The sequence below is a fragment of the Paramormyrops kingsleyae genome, chromosome 16, assembly GCF_048594095.1.
Source record: "Paramormyrops kingsleyae isolate MSU_618 chromosome 16, PKINGS_0.4, whole genome shotgun sequence".
NCBI classification, from domain to species: Eukaryota; Metazoa; Chordata; class Actinopteri; order Osteoglossiformes; family Mormyridae; genus Paramormyrops; species Paramormyrops kingsleyae.
Window position 1 is genome coordinate 29,026,206 of NC_132812.1, and position 16,579 is coordinate 29,042,784.

Genomic DNA, 16,579 nt, shown 5'->3' on the forward strand with positions numbered 1-16,579 from the left:
TGGGAATAGAGAGCAGCCAGCAGATGTACCAGTTTCAGATTCAAGCAAATATGATCTTAAAATATGTGAGCATATTTATTATTATTATTATTATTGTTATTATTATTATTATTATTGCCAGTTGTTGGGCATCAAAGACAGGGGAGTGAACTGAAGCCAAGAATTCTAACATGTTATTTTATACCCCATTAAATATGTATATTGTGTCACCTTTCATTGTAGGGATTTCTTTTCAAAAGTAGTCATTAAATCTACGCGTATTTCAAACTGCAATCGTTTGTAAAAAGCAGACCTAGGTAAGTCAGGAGATGGCCCGCTTTGCTGTAATATGCATGTGAACCAAGCTTTGTCCGTGGCGGAAGGGGTGCAGTGAAAGGGGGCTGGAACAGTGCCATGGAGCCATATGTTGTACTCTGCTCGCTAAAGAACAGAATTAACATTTTTAAAACTATCTGGTAAAATGACTCCTCTTCATTTGTTTGACATGAGCAAGGGAGTGAGCATGAGTCAATGCAGAATGCCTCTCCCTGCCCCAGAGGCAGAAGGGCCTGTGCTTCAGAACAATAATGTTCACGCTGTGAAGCCATGATATAAGAAAAGATGAAGGAGGGAGAAGAGCCACACGTAAAAGGAAACCTCAGGAGGAAATAGCAACGCTGTTTGACTGGATTCACAGGCGCCAGATTGTTTAGTTTGTCTTTCACATCTGAAGTACATTATTCTCCGGTTCTTGGTCGCTTCAGTGAATAACCCAGGAACACAGTAATGAAAATCCCCAGATGAACGCTTGCATATCATATTTTGTTTAGTTCCTGATTCAATTTTTAACCAAATGACTATAGAGAGAAAGAAGTTGCAATTTTTACAAATAATTTTTGCAGCAAATATCCCACTTAACAGTTTTCATCTTAATTAAACATATCCGGCAATTAACTCGCCAGCACACTTAAGATATGATTTAACTTTTATATGTCAAACTTTCTTCATATATTTACAATAAAGGGGAAAAGAGTTAAGCGTTATACATGCAAAGTCTCTCTCTATACTACCTAAAGAATGTTATGAATCATCTTTATTACCAAACGCCTTGTGCTTTCATTTTACATTTATTTTTATAGTGCTTCGAGATCACTTTAAACCACTGTTTTTTACTGAAAGGTAATTTTGAGGTAAACATCCCTCTTCTAAACGACATGTTCTGGTCAGGATTATGGGGATTCCTAGAGTAGGGGGACACAGTTAAAAACACAGAAGTTCCAGTTACCTATATTTTATGCTGAGGTCCAAACTAATAATTTTGTCCGAGTTTAATAATCTTGGTTGCTTTCTGCTGTTGTACCTGTCAGTGGGATCTGTTTTTTGTTCTTTTCGTGTTGGCCCAAAATCCGTGATTTTCTCACATGTTATTAGGCTGTAAATGTGGGGGAAGTTGCCATGGCCAATATATGTTATTTTGGTTATAATTGATTCTCAACTCTGACTTTCGTGAGCACATTCTGTCAAAGTGTCTTTGTTTAGCTTTGTAACGGCGCTTCACATTGCTGCCTCTCACAAGTATCACGGACTTGGAACAGATCAGACAGACCATCTACATCCTGCTGGGAGAATAAAGGCATATTTTGCTATCGACGTCTCTTTGAACTCTTTATTTTCATTGTCAACTTTTCTTATTTTTTACTGAGCCATGTTTCAAAGTCGCTAATCTCCTTGCCTCTCAAACTAACAGCGCCCCTGAGGCACAGAGCAATTGACTGTGAAGCCTAAAGCCATTTAAACAACATATATGATTGGACAAGATGCAGTATTTTGAAGCTGCTGGAAACTAAGCTACACTATTCTGCGTGAAGCATATTATTAATTGTATTCCTATTTCATGGTCCATATATGTTGCTAACTAGTGACTTCTGGCTAAGAGCATTCACAAAGCAACATAGAGTGTAAGGTTGGGGTACACCCTAGATTGCATTCCATTCCATTGCAGGGGACATATACCCTAGACTAGGGGTCACCAACATGGTGCCCGCGGGCACTAGGATGCCCCCAAGGACCACATGAGTCGCCTGCGGACCTGTTCTAAAAATAGCACAGCTGACCAATGAACAGCATCTAAAAGTAAATTTTATCCTGTTGCTATTCTTCTTTAATCACATTTGCATTTATATAGATTTGAAAATGACAGTATCTAAAAAAGCATTTAAAACATGTTTATTATATATGAAGTTTAGATAAGTTTAGGAGGGCGTTTCAAACTGGTAGCCCTTCGTATGGCTCAGTACCCGTGAAGTAGCTCTCAGTTTCAAAATGGTTGGTGACCCCTGGTCTAGACTAATTAATTAGTAATGAACTTATCTGCTTGTGTTTGGACTGCAGAAGGAAACTCGGGCAACATTGGGAAAACGTTCCATCTTCAGAGAGAGGGAGGGTTCCAGTCCCCAGTACTTGCTTCCCGCTGAGCCACCGTGGCTCGCTAATATCGAGGGCGCTTTGCAACAATTACAATAACAAAAAGTCACTACAAAAAAGTTCATTAGTTATTAGCAGTAAAATGGGACACACGCCTTTCCTGCTGCTTTGTCATATATTACAAACGGTGACAGCAATGATTTCTTAGATTAAGCTGCACTATATATCATAAAACAGATTCCTGACTTGCTGGAGATATTTTTATAATCACTGCAACTAGAATTTTCATGCAGGCTTCGAACCTTGGAGCCAGAGCATCCAAGGCCAAAGGTCAAAGATCAACTTAGTAGTTGCGTAAGATAACGTGTGTTTTGGATACTTGCATGATGAACGAGGCAGAACTATCAGCTGCCCCCCTCCCCTTTATGCAAGTTGGATTTAGCTCATGAGGAGGAGGCCAGATGAGCTTAGGATGACCCAGGATGAGCAGCTGAGATTTTGCTGACAATGTCTGGCTGGATCTTCCAAATGAGATTAATTCATCCCACACCACCAGACAAATTTCTCCCGAATGTTAAGTGAAACCAGTGGCATTGAGGCAGTAAGGACCCTATTCAAGGCCAAAATGCAGTCAGTGCCTGTCATGATGGTAACCCTAGGACCTGCTGGTAGACACTGATGATAAGGAGCTGTTAAGCTGAAGAAGGAGGCCTTCAGGGAAATGCTTACACAAGGCTTTCCTGAGACCGCTCAAAGGTATCAACAGGCTTGAACGACTTCGGCGTAGGTGGCCGTAGAGGCGAAACTTGTGCAAGGGAGGAGTTTGGAGAGAGACTGACTGGCTACCAAAGATGTTTTGAAAAATCATTTGATGTCTCAGAAGGGGGACCTTGTTCAGGACGTGTTCAGCAGGATTGGGGAAGTGCTGACCAACCCTAAGGATGTTGCTGAGTGCCTTAAGGAATCGTTTGAAGAACTCCTTAACCCAGTGCATAAGTCCACTCAGTAGGGGACAGTATCAATAGTGGAAAGCTATGTACCAGGGCATGAATTCAAAGTCATTCAGAATGGGTGTGGGCCTTCTGCAAGACTGCATCTTTTCTCCACTGGAGTGGACTTTCATAGATAGGATATCAAGGTGCCTACATACACTATATGGACAAAGGGATTGGGACACCTGGCCATTACACCTACGGAGGCTTTTTTGACATCACATCCTAAATCCATAGGCATCAATATGGAGTTGGTCTCCCGTTCGCAGCTCTAACAGCTGCCACTTTTCTGGGAAGGCCTTCTTCATGATTTTGGGGTTTCTCTGTGGGAATTTTTGCCCATTCATCCAGAAGAGCATTTGTGAGGTCAGGCACTGTAATGCTGGACGGGGCGTGAAGGCCTGGCTCGCAATCTCCATTCTAGTTCATCCCAAAGGTGTTCGAAGGAGTTGAGGTCGGGCTTTGTGTTAGCCAGTCTAGGTCTTCCATACCAAACTCACCCAACCATGTCTTTACGGACCTTGCTTTGTGCACCTGGGGGATTGTGATGCTGGAACAGAAAAGGGTCTTTGTTAAACTGTTCCCACAAAGTTGGAAGCATAGAATTGTCCAAAATGTCTCGATATGCTGAAGCATTAAGTGTTCCCTTAACTGAAATTAAGGGGCCTAGCCCAGCTCCTGAAAAACAACCTCATAGTGTTGTTCCTCCTCCACCAAACTTTACAGTTGGCACAATGCCATCAGGCAGGTAATGTTCTCCTGGCTTCTGCCCAACCCAGATTCGTCCATCCGACTGCCAGATAGAGTAGTATGATTCTTCACTCCACAGAACACATTTCCACTGCTCCAGAGTGCAGTGGTGGCGTGCTTTACCCCACTCCATCCAAAGCTTAGCATTGTATGATATGAGGTTTGCACGCAGCTACTCGGCCATGGAAGCCCATTCCATGAAGCTCCTGATGCACAATTTTTGTGTTGGGGTAAACGTTACAATACATTTGTAACTCTTTAGTTACTAAGTCAACCAAGCGTTGGCATCATTTACGCACTATGCGCCTCAGCATTCGGCAACCCTGCTCTGTTACTTCACGTTTGTGAATGAGTTTCCGTTGTTCCTTAATACTTCCACTTTGCAATAATACCACTTACAGTTGACTGAGGAATATCTAACAGGTTAGAAATTGAACAAAGGTGGCATCCTATGACAGCACCACGCTTGAATTCACTGAGCTCTTCAGAATGACCCATTCTTTCACAGATGTCTGCTAACCTAGGTGCTTGACTTTACACACCTATGGCAATGGATCTGAATGAAACACCTGAATTCAATGATTAAGAGGTGTGTCCAAATAATTTTGTCCTTGTGGTGTAGCTGAAATATACTCTCTGGTATGGGGACAACAAGTGACATCCCTGCTAGTAGCTTTTTGACTTCATTCAACCAGAACCTTCCGCACACACTCAGCAATTCAATGCCAAATGTGAAGTGGCAGAGCTGAGAATCAGCACCTTCAAATCCGAGGCAGTGGTCCTCCCTTGAAAAAGCACATTGTTTCTTTCAGATGAGGGAGGAGAGTTTGTCTTAGTGAAGAAGTTTAGGTGCCTCAAGTCACCGATTCAAATTTCTTGGCTGACAGAATTCTATCACTGCTGCGTTCTTGTGTAAGACCGTTACTTCTGGGGACGTTGGAGAAATGGCTGACCCTCCTACAGTATGTATCTCATAGGAGAGCAAAATTGGATAAGCAAAAACCAAAGAATTTCTATGTAGTTGTAATTGTGTTTGCACACATGGCAGATGAAGTGTCATTATCATTAAATCTGTTTGGCTGCAACTTTGCAGGAGAAGTGACATGATTATGATTCTGACAAAAGTCTGACTTGCAGTAATATTAAAGCAAGTATACAATGTAGTCATATTTGTGGCTCTACCTTCAACATTTTTGGGCCCTCCTATTACTTGGGGCCCTGTGCCACAGCCCAGGTTAGCCCAAGCAGAAGTTCAGCCTTGAGTATATATATTTTTATACACTATTGGTTTCATTTTTATAATAGACCTACTAATATCATATGTAAATATTCTAATTTCTTGTACCTCAAGGTTAGGGTTCCCAACATTTTGATGTTCACAGTAGGAGCGGTTCTAGCTAATGACAAGATCAGGGACTATGTGAAATTTGCCTGGGGCCTGTCTTTTATTTTTTTGAAGGAAGCTTGGCGTCAGGGCTAAAATACTCGGGGCTAGGATTAAAATACTCGGGGCTAGGATTAAAATACTTGGGGCTATAGGCTTAAAATACTTGGGGCTATAGCCCCGAGTGATCGGACCTAACGACACCCATAGTTCACAGACCGGTTTATGTTCAAAATTTTCACGGACCAGTGAAAAAGCCAGGGAGCTGGCGGAAAGGTATGTGATTTTGTAAGTAAGTCCATTTTTTTTTTCCAAATGCGAACAGAATGTGGTGAGGGGGTCGTAAAAAAGTGAAAAATTATACTTTATTTTTGGAAATTAACCCTTCTGCATAACCCCCAGTGTTCTGCAGCCCAGTGAAAAACTGCCCGTGGATCCTTATCTTAAGGTTTACTACTACAGATGGCTGAGTATCCCTTAACACTTAATTGTATCTAATTATCTAAGAAAAGCTTTGAGCTTGTATATCGTGCATTATCTGTGCTGTGCTATCACATCAGCAGTGGGTACAATGTGTAATGTTCTGCATATAGCCTACTGGTGATAATTCTGATTAGTGATATGATCACAGTATGATGTGATCATTATTATGATATAATTCAAATTCCATTCTTCTCCTAAGTTTAACATATTTATTTAAAAAAATGTTTCTATATCCAAAAAAATCAAACCTTTACGTTTATATGCCAAAGTAACGATATACGAAATTCACGATCCGGTTCAATCTTTGGTTTTGGTTTCACTGATCGGTGCAGCAGGGAAAACATTTGTTTTGGAATAATTTATTATTAAACCTGCAAAAACAAACAAGATTATGAATAGTTACAGAACACAGGCAATGCGTCTGTCAATTTGTTTGAATAACAAAACTTAAGAGAGGCTTCCCTGCACAAAATTTAAATAGCATCATAACAATGATAATGACCCCGTGTTCTCTACTACCGAGTACGGTTGCTGATCTGTAGGGATAAACATCCTTATAGACATATTATCACTGCCAGGTCTGAATTGCCAGGCAGTATTGCCCTACAGTATATGCCACAGGGAAATGGTTTCTGTCTTGCTGCGGTTGTAGGCAAACATGCATGATGTCGTCTCAGTTGAGTTAGCACGTTGATTTCCAGTAACATACCCGAATTCGGTAAAACAGAGCCGACAGACAGCCTTGGTCTTACCAACAACTCTCTCTTTGTCTCTGTCCTTCTTTCAAGTGCTGAACCAGGCAAGTTTACTGGGAAACCAAAATGTGCCTAAACCGCCGATTATGATTGATTGCAACCAGCGTTATCCGTAACCAACTCACAACCACAATTAGCATAATGTTTCCCATATTGGACATATACTTGTGAATTTATGTTATGTCTGTATCAATAAATGGACACATTTATTTTGCGCACCGAACCGAAAATAATTTACCGAACACTACACAATGAATATGTGTATGATTACTGCTCTAATATAATTTCTCACACACACATACACACACACACACACACACACACGTTTGTAATTATATCTTTGTGGGGACTCTCCATTCATTTCTATGAGGAAAACTCTAATCCCAACAATGACGACCTTAACCCCTATCCAGCCCTAACCTTAACCATAAGTAACCAAACAAAATATGACTTTTGGCATTTTTAGTTTTTCAATCGCATTCACCAATCTTTGTGGGAACCTGAATAATGGTCCCCACAATGCCAAAGTAACAGTTTTTTAATCACATTATGGGGAACAATTGGTCCCCAAAATGTAATATAAACATAATCCACACACACACAAAGAATACATCCATCCAACTACTTGTTCAGGACTGGGTTGCAGGGTGGTCTGGATCCTATCCTAGGCAGTATAGGGCACAAGGCAGGGGAAGAACCTGGATGAGATACTAATTGATCATAGGGCACACACTCACAAACACATGGCGTGGAACACCTCAAGACCCATCTGTTCCGGGAGAACCTCAACTAGTCCTCCAACCAGAGACCTGTTCAGTCTTCATCGGTGATCCCTTAATCTGCTCTCTTGCATATTCCAAATGCTCTTATTTTTGTACATTTGTTTTGATTTGAATAGCTTATAGTTTTATTATTTGGTTCTTGCCAAATTTGTAATATATTGCAGACCTCTTGCCCCAGTGCCAAGTTGCACTCCTACCTGAGCATTCATTGGAAGCTCAGCCTGGCCACACTTATGGCCCCTCGACAAATCTGAGCTTGTGATGTACTCTTTGCCTCACCTGTACGGTGCTTTACACAAAAGCATCTGGTAAATAAATAAATGTACATTTGGGAGATAAGCCAGTTCACTTGAATGTGTGTTTTTAGACCGTGGAAGGAAGCTGGAGTAACCAAAGGACACTGAAGTGAGCCAAGCTCCACACATACAGATCTGTAAAAACAGTCATTTGTCACAGAAACATGAATAGTGATCTACATCTATTTCACAGAAATATATAAAGTATCCTGAAACAACAGTAGCAGATGTAGGGTTATGTGGAAGAAATAAAAACTGCAAAAATATCCCAAACTACCTTTAGGAAACCTTTATTTTTCTCTTGCCAAAAACAGTGGCAATCCAACGTCGCAATTTCAGTAGATCTCGTTATACACTTTTCACAAATATTTAAAGAAAATATATTTCAAGCCAAAAAAAATAATAATTATAGTAATAACAATAATAAATCACACAATGTGGCAGCGGGGCGATCTATAATTTTGCCCTTTTGTTTGAACTGTTAAAAGAAAGCAATTACACCTGATGAAAGCCATGTACACTGCATATCAAGTATTTACATCATTTTAGTTACATAAAATTACCTATTGTCCACGTACCTGATATCACTCTGCTACAAAATTAAAAAAAATGAAATTTCCAGTAAATAACCAGCATTTTGTATAATAGACAGGAATCCCAAATCCAATATAAAATCATATCACTAAATAAACCACTGAGAAAGACTTGATTTCCAAGGTTTTGTTTTGAAAAACCTAAAAGGCACTTAATAATGAAAAGGCTGTTCTTAACATGTCAGTGTGTTGCTATACATTCATTTCACTTCATTAATCTGAAACAAATCATAAATAGCATGCATATATTTGTAAAAAAAAAAAAAAAGTCTTGACGTGTCTGTACAATATGTCTGTTTCAGTTATTTTAGTCTAATTTGATTTTTTTTTTAAATCCCATTTATAAATGGTTATAAATACATTATTAATGATCAGTAGCTGTACTTTTTTAGCCTTGATACAAACTTTTTTTCAGACAGAAGAGTGATTATTTACTAATGACAAACCTTTTAAATGTCCAGTGCTGTGAAATGATGATTAGCATTTTCCAGTTATAGCTATAAAGAACATGACTTCAAGTATTCAGTAAAGGAGCTTAATCTGGCAAATGGAATTTTATGTTTATAGATTTTATGTGTATAGATGAAATCTGAATTTTGTACTGAACACCACTGTACATTTCTGAAATAGTTGACAAATGCAAATTAGGTACCGTAAATACTTATTGTTTTTGAGCAATAATCAAATCGTCAAAATTCCATTGTGTCAATAACTTACACAATTTTGGTCAACATACATAAATACACTTCAGTCATAAGTACTTTGAATACCTGCAATAACCAAAGTAATCATTCTTGACAGGAAGTATTTTAAGTTTCAAGTATACTCAAACCTTTGTTATTTAGATTTCAGTATGTCATGAGCCGCAGTTGTACGACTGTCTTCAATGGACTCTCCTGACAGTTTGATGATGCATTATTATACTGACCAGGTGCTTGAGTCAAAACACTGAACAATCCATTGTTACAAGATCACTTGGCAATATGTTGATTATATCACTCAGGCAAGAGTGCAAGAAGATAGTGGAACACTTACACCTAAAAGCAAATTCCATTGCAACTTTACACCTTATGTAAAATGGCATACCATGCTTTTTCTTTACATTTGTAGTAAAAAAGTAGAAAAAATAAATATTTTAGTGCTTGCAGAAGCAGAATTCTAGAAATACATTTCCAGAATTTCTTTGTACACAATATTTTGCAACTTTTAAATGGACATTGACGTGTCAGTGAGGATGTAACCCATTGGTTATTAATAAAACAAAGGCAAAGGGGCAACATCAAATATAAACAATATGAGCACAAAGCAGCCCCTGCAGCCCCCATTTTTAACATACATAAGAAAAATAACACCTCTGATGTAGCATGTCAAAATGGAATGGGTTAGTTCTGAAAGTTAAGTTTGAAAAGTAAAGGAAAATAATATCTCTAAACAGGGCGACAGAATCGTTTCACATAAAAACGTGACCGAGGCGGCTCATGATGAAGAGGATGGTGAAGAAGCACCAAGCTAGTTCTGGTGCCTCTTCATGTGGAGGGCCAGGTGGTCAGACCTGGAGAAGCTGCGACTGCACACGGCACACTGGAAGGGCTTGGCCCCTGTATGCTTCCTGAAGTGTCGCGTCAGCTCGTCGGAGCGGGCGAAGCGCCAGTCGCAGCCCTCCCAAGAGCACTTGTATGGTTTCTCCCCTAAAACGACACGGATTTACACAAACATGAAGCCAAACCAGTTGTGACTATTGTGCCCGTGACAATGCGAACAAAAGCTGGCCCCTCCTTGCCGTGGTCGGCCAAATAAACAGCCCTGTGACAATACAGAACATTACAGAAATACAGTAAAAACCAAAAGGGTTTTCATTTTAAGTTACACTCAGAAGTTTTGCCAAACGTATGCATAATATACAGTTTGTTGCATTTACTGTGCCAGAAATGGACATAAAAAGACAATATAAAGACATATAAACCCAAATAAAGACAGGATACAATCAGGAATACGTGTAGCAGGAAAAAATCACCTTATAACACTGTATTACACTATCACATATTTCTAGAACACATTGAAGTGACCTGACAACACTGAGAGTACATAAGGTAATTTAAGGTTTAGAACAGGAAAGTAAGATTGAACTGACTTTTCAAAATGCAGTTTCTAGAATACAGAGGACAAAAGAGAAGCTCTCCGATGGGATTTGTGGCAGGACACAGGTAAACACCAAACAAAGACGACGTGCATTAACCTGTTTGAACTACCAAGGGTGTACAGACTTTGCCTCGAGCACTTTCCACTGCAAAGGACAGCAAGGATTGTCTCCATCGCAGGTGATTACCAGGCTATTATAAAGATCATTTGAGAACGGCAAAGTCCCCTCTTTAGATAATTCAGATAATGACCACAGACGTACAAGCGGCATGACTGCCCGGTGTGTTTGTGCTGAATGACGTGAAAGGAAGCGTCCCATTGGCAGTGGGACATAAAGCAGGGGAACAAAGGCAGAGTAGCCAATGAAATATTAATGAAATTTTTCCTAGCATTAAATGATGCACATATTTATGGTTGATCAAAAAATGCCAATTGTGCCTAGTGTGTCCACCAGGATCCCTTATCTGTCCATCTATCTACAATTTAATTACATCCTTAAAAAGGTAGAGATTTCCCTTGAAACAAGGGTTAACTACACATCCATACAACAAGCAGCCAGATAAAACAGAAACACATCACTGATTTATCCACCTGTCAATCCATCCAATTCGTCCAAGATGCAGAACAGACCCAATTCTGAAAGTACAAACTCCAGCAAAACATCATATTAATGCGATACTGATGCCTACATGGAAACAGACCCTTCAGTCAGTCCATATAGTGCCCTGAACCAGAGTTCCCTTCAGAGTGCGTATGTATGTATGCATTCAATTTTTAACCATTAGTAATCTACTGTGACATACACTGCAATGTGCTGGACTATGCAGACCTCTACTTAATTAAGACACTGAAGAATCTTTAAAAGTTTGTCGAAGCCACTACTACATCATCAAACCCTAATTTAAGGGCAAAGTAAACTGGAAACAAAAATATGACAGCATACCACATCAAGAAAAGCCCAATGATCAGCTCCACGTACAGAGATCAATCTGGGTTTTTTTTATTATTATTATTTAATAAAAACCATAATATTAATTTATTTATTTATTTTAAACTTGGAATTTTATCCCGGGAAGCCGTGTGGGATAGTGTTCAGGCAGCATGCTGAATAAATGTGACCGTTTGCCAAAAGCTCATTTCTGCCTAGCAACACCGGCGAGACCTGCCAAGTCCGGAGGCCGGCACCTTCTGCAGCTCCCTACTCACACGGCTCATTCCAGTCCTTACCTGTGTGAGTCCGCAAGTGGGCCTTTAGATGAGACGACTTGGTGTACACTTTCTTACATCCTAAAAGGCAGAAAAAAAATTGATTAGACCTGAATGTGGCGCTACCTTAAATGCATAATACGTTTAACACTTTAACCGTACTCCACAGAAATATGGTAATGTTTACAGTGTCGGTTTAACGAGACGCCATTAAGTAGCACTTTATCTTTTCCAAATGTGCGTCACATTACCGCAGCCTTCATGTGTGAACGAAGCACCCTGCTGACACCCATTTCTGTTTGTTTGTTTGATCTTCCCACCGTTTGGGGATTAAGTGTAAATTCAGAGGCTGTTTTCTATTAATCGTTCAGTGGCGGTTAAAACACTGCGGTACAAAAAACGAGGTCTAAACGGAAAAACTGACTCCGCAAAGCCACAGGATATAAAGCCCTTTCAGCCTGGCGAACACCGACGCGTGGGGATAGTTACCTGGGAAGTCGCAGTGGTGTATCCGTCTTTTCTCCAGATCGGGGTTCGTCCGGCGGTTGTACTTGACAGGCATGGGTGGATGCATGGGTGATGGAAGACCGGGACTGTGGACACTCAGTCTGGAGGCAATGCTGGCCGCATAGGACGGAGGGGGTGTTAGATTATGCTGGGGATCTTTTTGTCTGTTTGGGCTCCCGGGTTCGGAGCTAGGCGGCGAGGGGGGGAGATAGGGCGCTTTATGACGCTGTTGGACAAAGCTGGGGGGCAGGGAATAGCCCATGTTATGCATGTTACAAAAGGGCTTCACGCCAGTCTGTTGGTCAACGAAGTGCATGCTGGTGATGTTGGAGACCGGGGAGGTTATGGGGAGACCACTATGTGGGTCGACATTGGCCAAGTCTCCTTGAAGGGACACGTCCATCTCGGAGTTGAGGAGCTGAAACAAGGAGCCGTCCTGGGCCATGTCAGCCGAGGGCATTTCCTGCTTGATGTAAACACCGTTGACGCCGGGCCCATTCGACAGACTGAAGGTGCTGGTGAACTCTGGCAGGGTCGCTGCCGTGCTGCTGTGGGAACAACTGGGATGCAGGAAAGACTGAACGGGCTCCGCCTTGATGTGCGGAGTGCCGGCCCTCGGCGGTCTACACAAACCAGCCCGTAGGTAGGCAAGGTCGGGAAGAAAAACGTTCATGTTGATGCTGTATGGGGAGCCTTCTTCGGTAAAGTACGGGTCCACCATGGAAACCCCGTCCCGCCTCACTTTATTGGCCTCTTGCAAAATCGAAGGTTCATGTGACATGTACTTCTCCATCTCTAATTTTGCCTGAGGAAGGACAACAATAATGAGGCACAACCCGTTCATGCTAATACTAAATATTACTTTTTAAATAAGAATTAATAAGTGCCGCACATCTCTCCACTTCACAGGCCCCAACTGGAGAGAAACGGCCCAGTTATGCACTGGACTTAAACCGCTGAATCCAAACGCTGTCATCAACGACAGACGCATTCATTAGCAGTCCGAATCCAAATAAATCTTAAAACCTGTAACCGTACAGAAGCATATGAATGGCGACATTGGGAAGCGTTTACAGCTTACGTGGGTGGATGACGGTCGACCGCAGTCAGCGTTAAAATATTTATCGAGTGCTCCTCAATGACTTTATGCGACATTCCCCCTTCTCATGTTAAGAAAAAAAAACACGGTCATAGCCATTCCTAAAACAGAATCTGCTGACAAATTGAGCATGTAGTGGGAATCGTGCTGTTCTGGCAATAAATTTCATTTCCCCCATTTTCTCTACCAGCGGTGTCGCCTTTTAAGCAGCGCATCTGCAGCGTGTATATATCTGTGTGCAAACACAATCGTAAAGGACGGGTCCCCGGCACCCCGACCCAAGAGTATCGCTTTCCCGAATCTCCCCACGGACGTCAGCGGTGCTGAGAAGTTTAATCTCAGCGCTGGAATGACATGCGTGGGCGGGCTGAGTGACCGTCCGCAAAGCGGCCGCTGCAGCCAGTTACGCCGAGCGGCCGGGATCAGCAGACCCGCCGTCTCCTACCTTAGTTTCACTTGGGGGGCGGGGGGGGGGGGGAGAGAGAAAAATAAAACAGCTGGGATTATATATCCCACCCGCTTTGATTTTCCCCATTCGCATTAATTGGGAAAAAAAGATTACTTTGCGGTATCTTATTAAATATACCAGATTCTACTATACATATATCCTATGCGGAAAACACCTACACGAAACATTTACTAAGGTCATCATTATTCTTGAAATGAATGCACTTTGTATTCTGCACTTGGATTCCAAGATATGTTTACAAAAAAATTAAAAAGAAAAAAATACTAAAAATGTCCATGTATATAAGAAAACAGGATTTACCTGAGTGTAGTTACTTTGTAGACTCCTTCCCCTGACTACATTCTTTGTATCCACAGTAAACTGCTGGAGATCTTCCCCCTGGACACCTTCAGGTTGCGCTGGTTTTAGAAGTGTGTAAAAGGCGTCCTCCTCCCCCGGACCCAGCCCAGCACTGATCGTTAACATCGTGACCATAAACGCTGCTCCCCAAAGCTTAATCACATATGACACGACCGAGCGCTCGCCGTTTTTTAAAAAAAGATCCGCCTGCGTGAAAGAGCCAAGCTGACGACAGTTTAAACGCGCCTCCTCCGCCTATCTTAGGCTACAATTTAAGGATTTACGCCCGGCTCGTTTTGCGGGGCTTCGGGATCGGGGCGGAGCGCCGGGTGCTGGATTGACAAAAGGCTTCGCCTATGGTGTCTGACAAACCTCCTTAAGATCCCTCAGCGAGATAGAAACTACAACAACAAAGTTATATTTCCAGAAAGACCTGTGCTTCACGACAATTATAACCAGTAATGATAGCACTCATTAAAAGTGTTTAAAGGATTTGGTGTAAAACTCCCTTTTGTGTTTGCGTGTTTTGTTTACAAAAACAAACAATTTGTAAAATATCTGTTTTTAACATATCGGGAAAATATTTGTAGAACTGGCTCAATATATAACAACTGGGAATGCAATTTATACGATTTTATCAGTAGATTTGTTAAAGGATTTAACTCAAAACGTCAGCTGGTTCTGACAACATCAAAAGAAAAATTAACTAAACGGCATGTATTTTAATCCCGATCCAACAATATTGGAAAATAATAATAGCAAGGTACTTCTACAGAGCGAAGTACACGGATTGCAACATGCTGGGCAATGGCTTCTGGGAGGCATCCCTGTCTGTGGGACTTTAACACTGGTTTTGAATGGTAAGCGCCGAAACATTGATTGTTCCATTCACGATGGAAAATCTTCGCCATTTCATTGTCCATCCATCTATTGCATGCATGAATTACACTCTCAAACTACTTTGTAGACATCGTTTGGACTCGTCTATAAGAGTAGGCTACATAATGAGGAATGAGTTTATTGTCTTTATTGTCGTAAAAAAATCAGCACAAATATTTCAAGGAGTGGTACAGTTCAGAGGACACCAACTTCGAAAATATTACTGCACCCCCTAAATAACAGGTAGATAATCCTCAGCACCTGTTACTATGGTAAGACATTCGCTTTGTATGGCAACTTAACGCTGGGCTGATTCTTTTTTAATACGAAATTATTAATATTGTCCGGGACGCTAACAAGAATAAGATGTTAGAAAACGGATGGGTGACGAATTGATTCTTAATATAAAAATATTATAAATTCCAAATACTTAGCACACGTACGTGACACTTGACAGAATGCATTCTTCCGACAGTATATATCTGAAAATGAATCAGTGAACTAAAGCCTATTTTGTGTTTATTGTCAGTGGAGCGGGAGCATCTTGTTGTGTCAAATCAGATGCTGCCTCTTCAGCGGATTGAGTCCCGGCTCTGGGTCATTTAATATTTCTATTTATCGCGCCCCCGCCATATGTGCTGGCGCGTAAGTCAACTGAACTGCAGTGCAGCTGTCTGTGCGGACTGCATACTTTATGCCAGCATGCCACTGGAAGTTGTTGAAGTCGGCAAAGACGATGCCAGTGGGGAACATTCAGTGAATGTTTGGATGAAAATAGCCCTATATATTATAGAATAAAGACGAGTAAAGACCAATACAGTATGTCTGTATGCAAAAAACACACATATCACCTTCGATAAAGAGGAAGACGCTACTACTCCAGGCGAATAAACGGGTATAACTGGAAAACAAGTATTTTCTACTTAATATTTCACCTGCTTTATGGACTATATTTATTAGCAGTAAGCTTATATGGTAATTTTTATTATTATTATTATTATTATTATTATTATTAGTTATTAGCCCACCACGCATTTTTTATGTTTTATGAACTTCCCTCACTTTATGGCTGAAGAAAGGGTATTTTACATCAGGAAAATTTTAAATGGCATTTGCACGGAACACTCAAACATGGAGACAATTAGCGACGATGCAAGGGTTCGTATTTTCAAAGCAGGAGAATCAAAGTGTGATGCAAGCACGAGCAGCAGGTGCGAGGAGCAGCCCGTGGCGACGGCCTGGGACGGTAGCTTTGCGGGCTGCACGTGCGCCTAAACCCGCACCACCCAGTGTCGCACATCCTTTCAAACGAAGGCTTTCTGATTTACGCCTTGAAGAGTCTTTTGTGGAACTAATAATGTATAGTTCTATAATACTAACGTGCGTCAGACGCCGTGAGTCAAAAGCTGGCCTTCATTGTCACGCGGCAAATATACTGAGTTCTAAAGGCAATAAAGGAAAAGCTGTAATTAAACACGTCATAGCAACACTATTTACCGCCCC

At 41.2% G+C, this 16,579-nt stretch overlaps 1 protein-coding gene across 1 annotated transcript; it reads right to left on the minus strand.

Moving 5' to 3' along the window:
- Nucleotides 1-8,119: 8,119 nt before the first annotated feature.
- LOC111852782 (Krueppel-like factor 5) lies at nt 8,120-14,472 on the minus strand. The gene is made up of 4 exons (XM_023829025.2): nt 14,159-14,472; nt 12,273-13,095; nt 11,805-11,864; nt 8,120-10,126 (listed from the first exon to the last, which is right to left on the minus strand). The coding sequence occupies exons 1-4, from the start codon at nt 14,330-14,332 to the stop codon at nt 9,948-9,950; spliced, it is 1,236 nt and encodes a 411-aa protein (XP_023684793.1). The 5' UTR covers nt 14,333-14,472; the 3' UTR covers nt 8,120-9,947.
- Nucleotides 14,473-16,579: the final 2,107 nt, after the last annotated feature.

Coding starts and splice junctions, on each gene's coding strand:
- LOC111852782 (XM_023829025.2), bottom strand. CDS start 14,332: ATGGTCACGATGTTAACGATCAGTGCTGGGCTGGGTCCGGGGGAGGAG. Junction 11,865..12,272: donor ACACCACTGCGACTTCCCAG/GTAACTATCCCC, acceptor TCTGCCTTTTAG/GATGTAAGAAAGTGTACACC. Junction 10,127..11,804: donor CCACTTGCGGACTCACACAG/GTAAGGACTGGA, acceptor GTGTCGTTTTAG/GGGAGAAACCATACAAGTGC.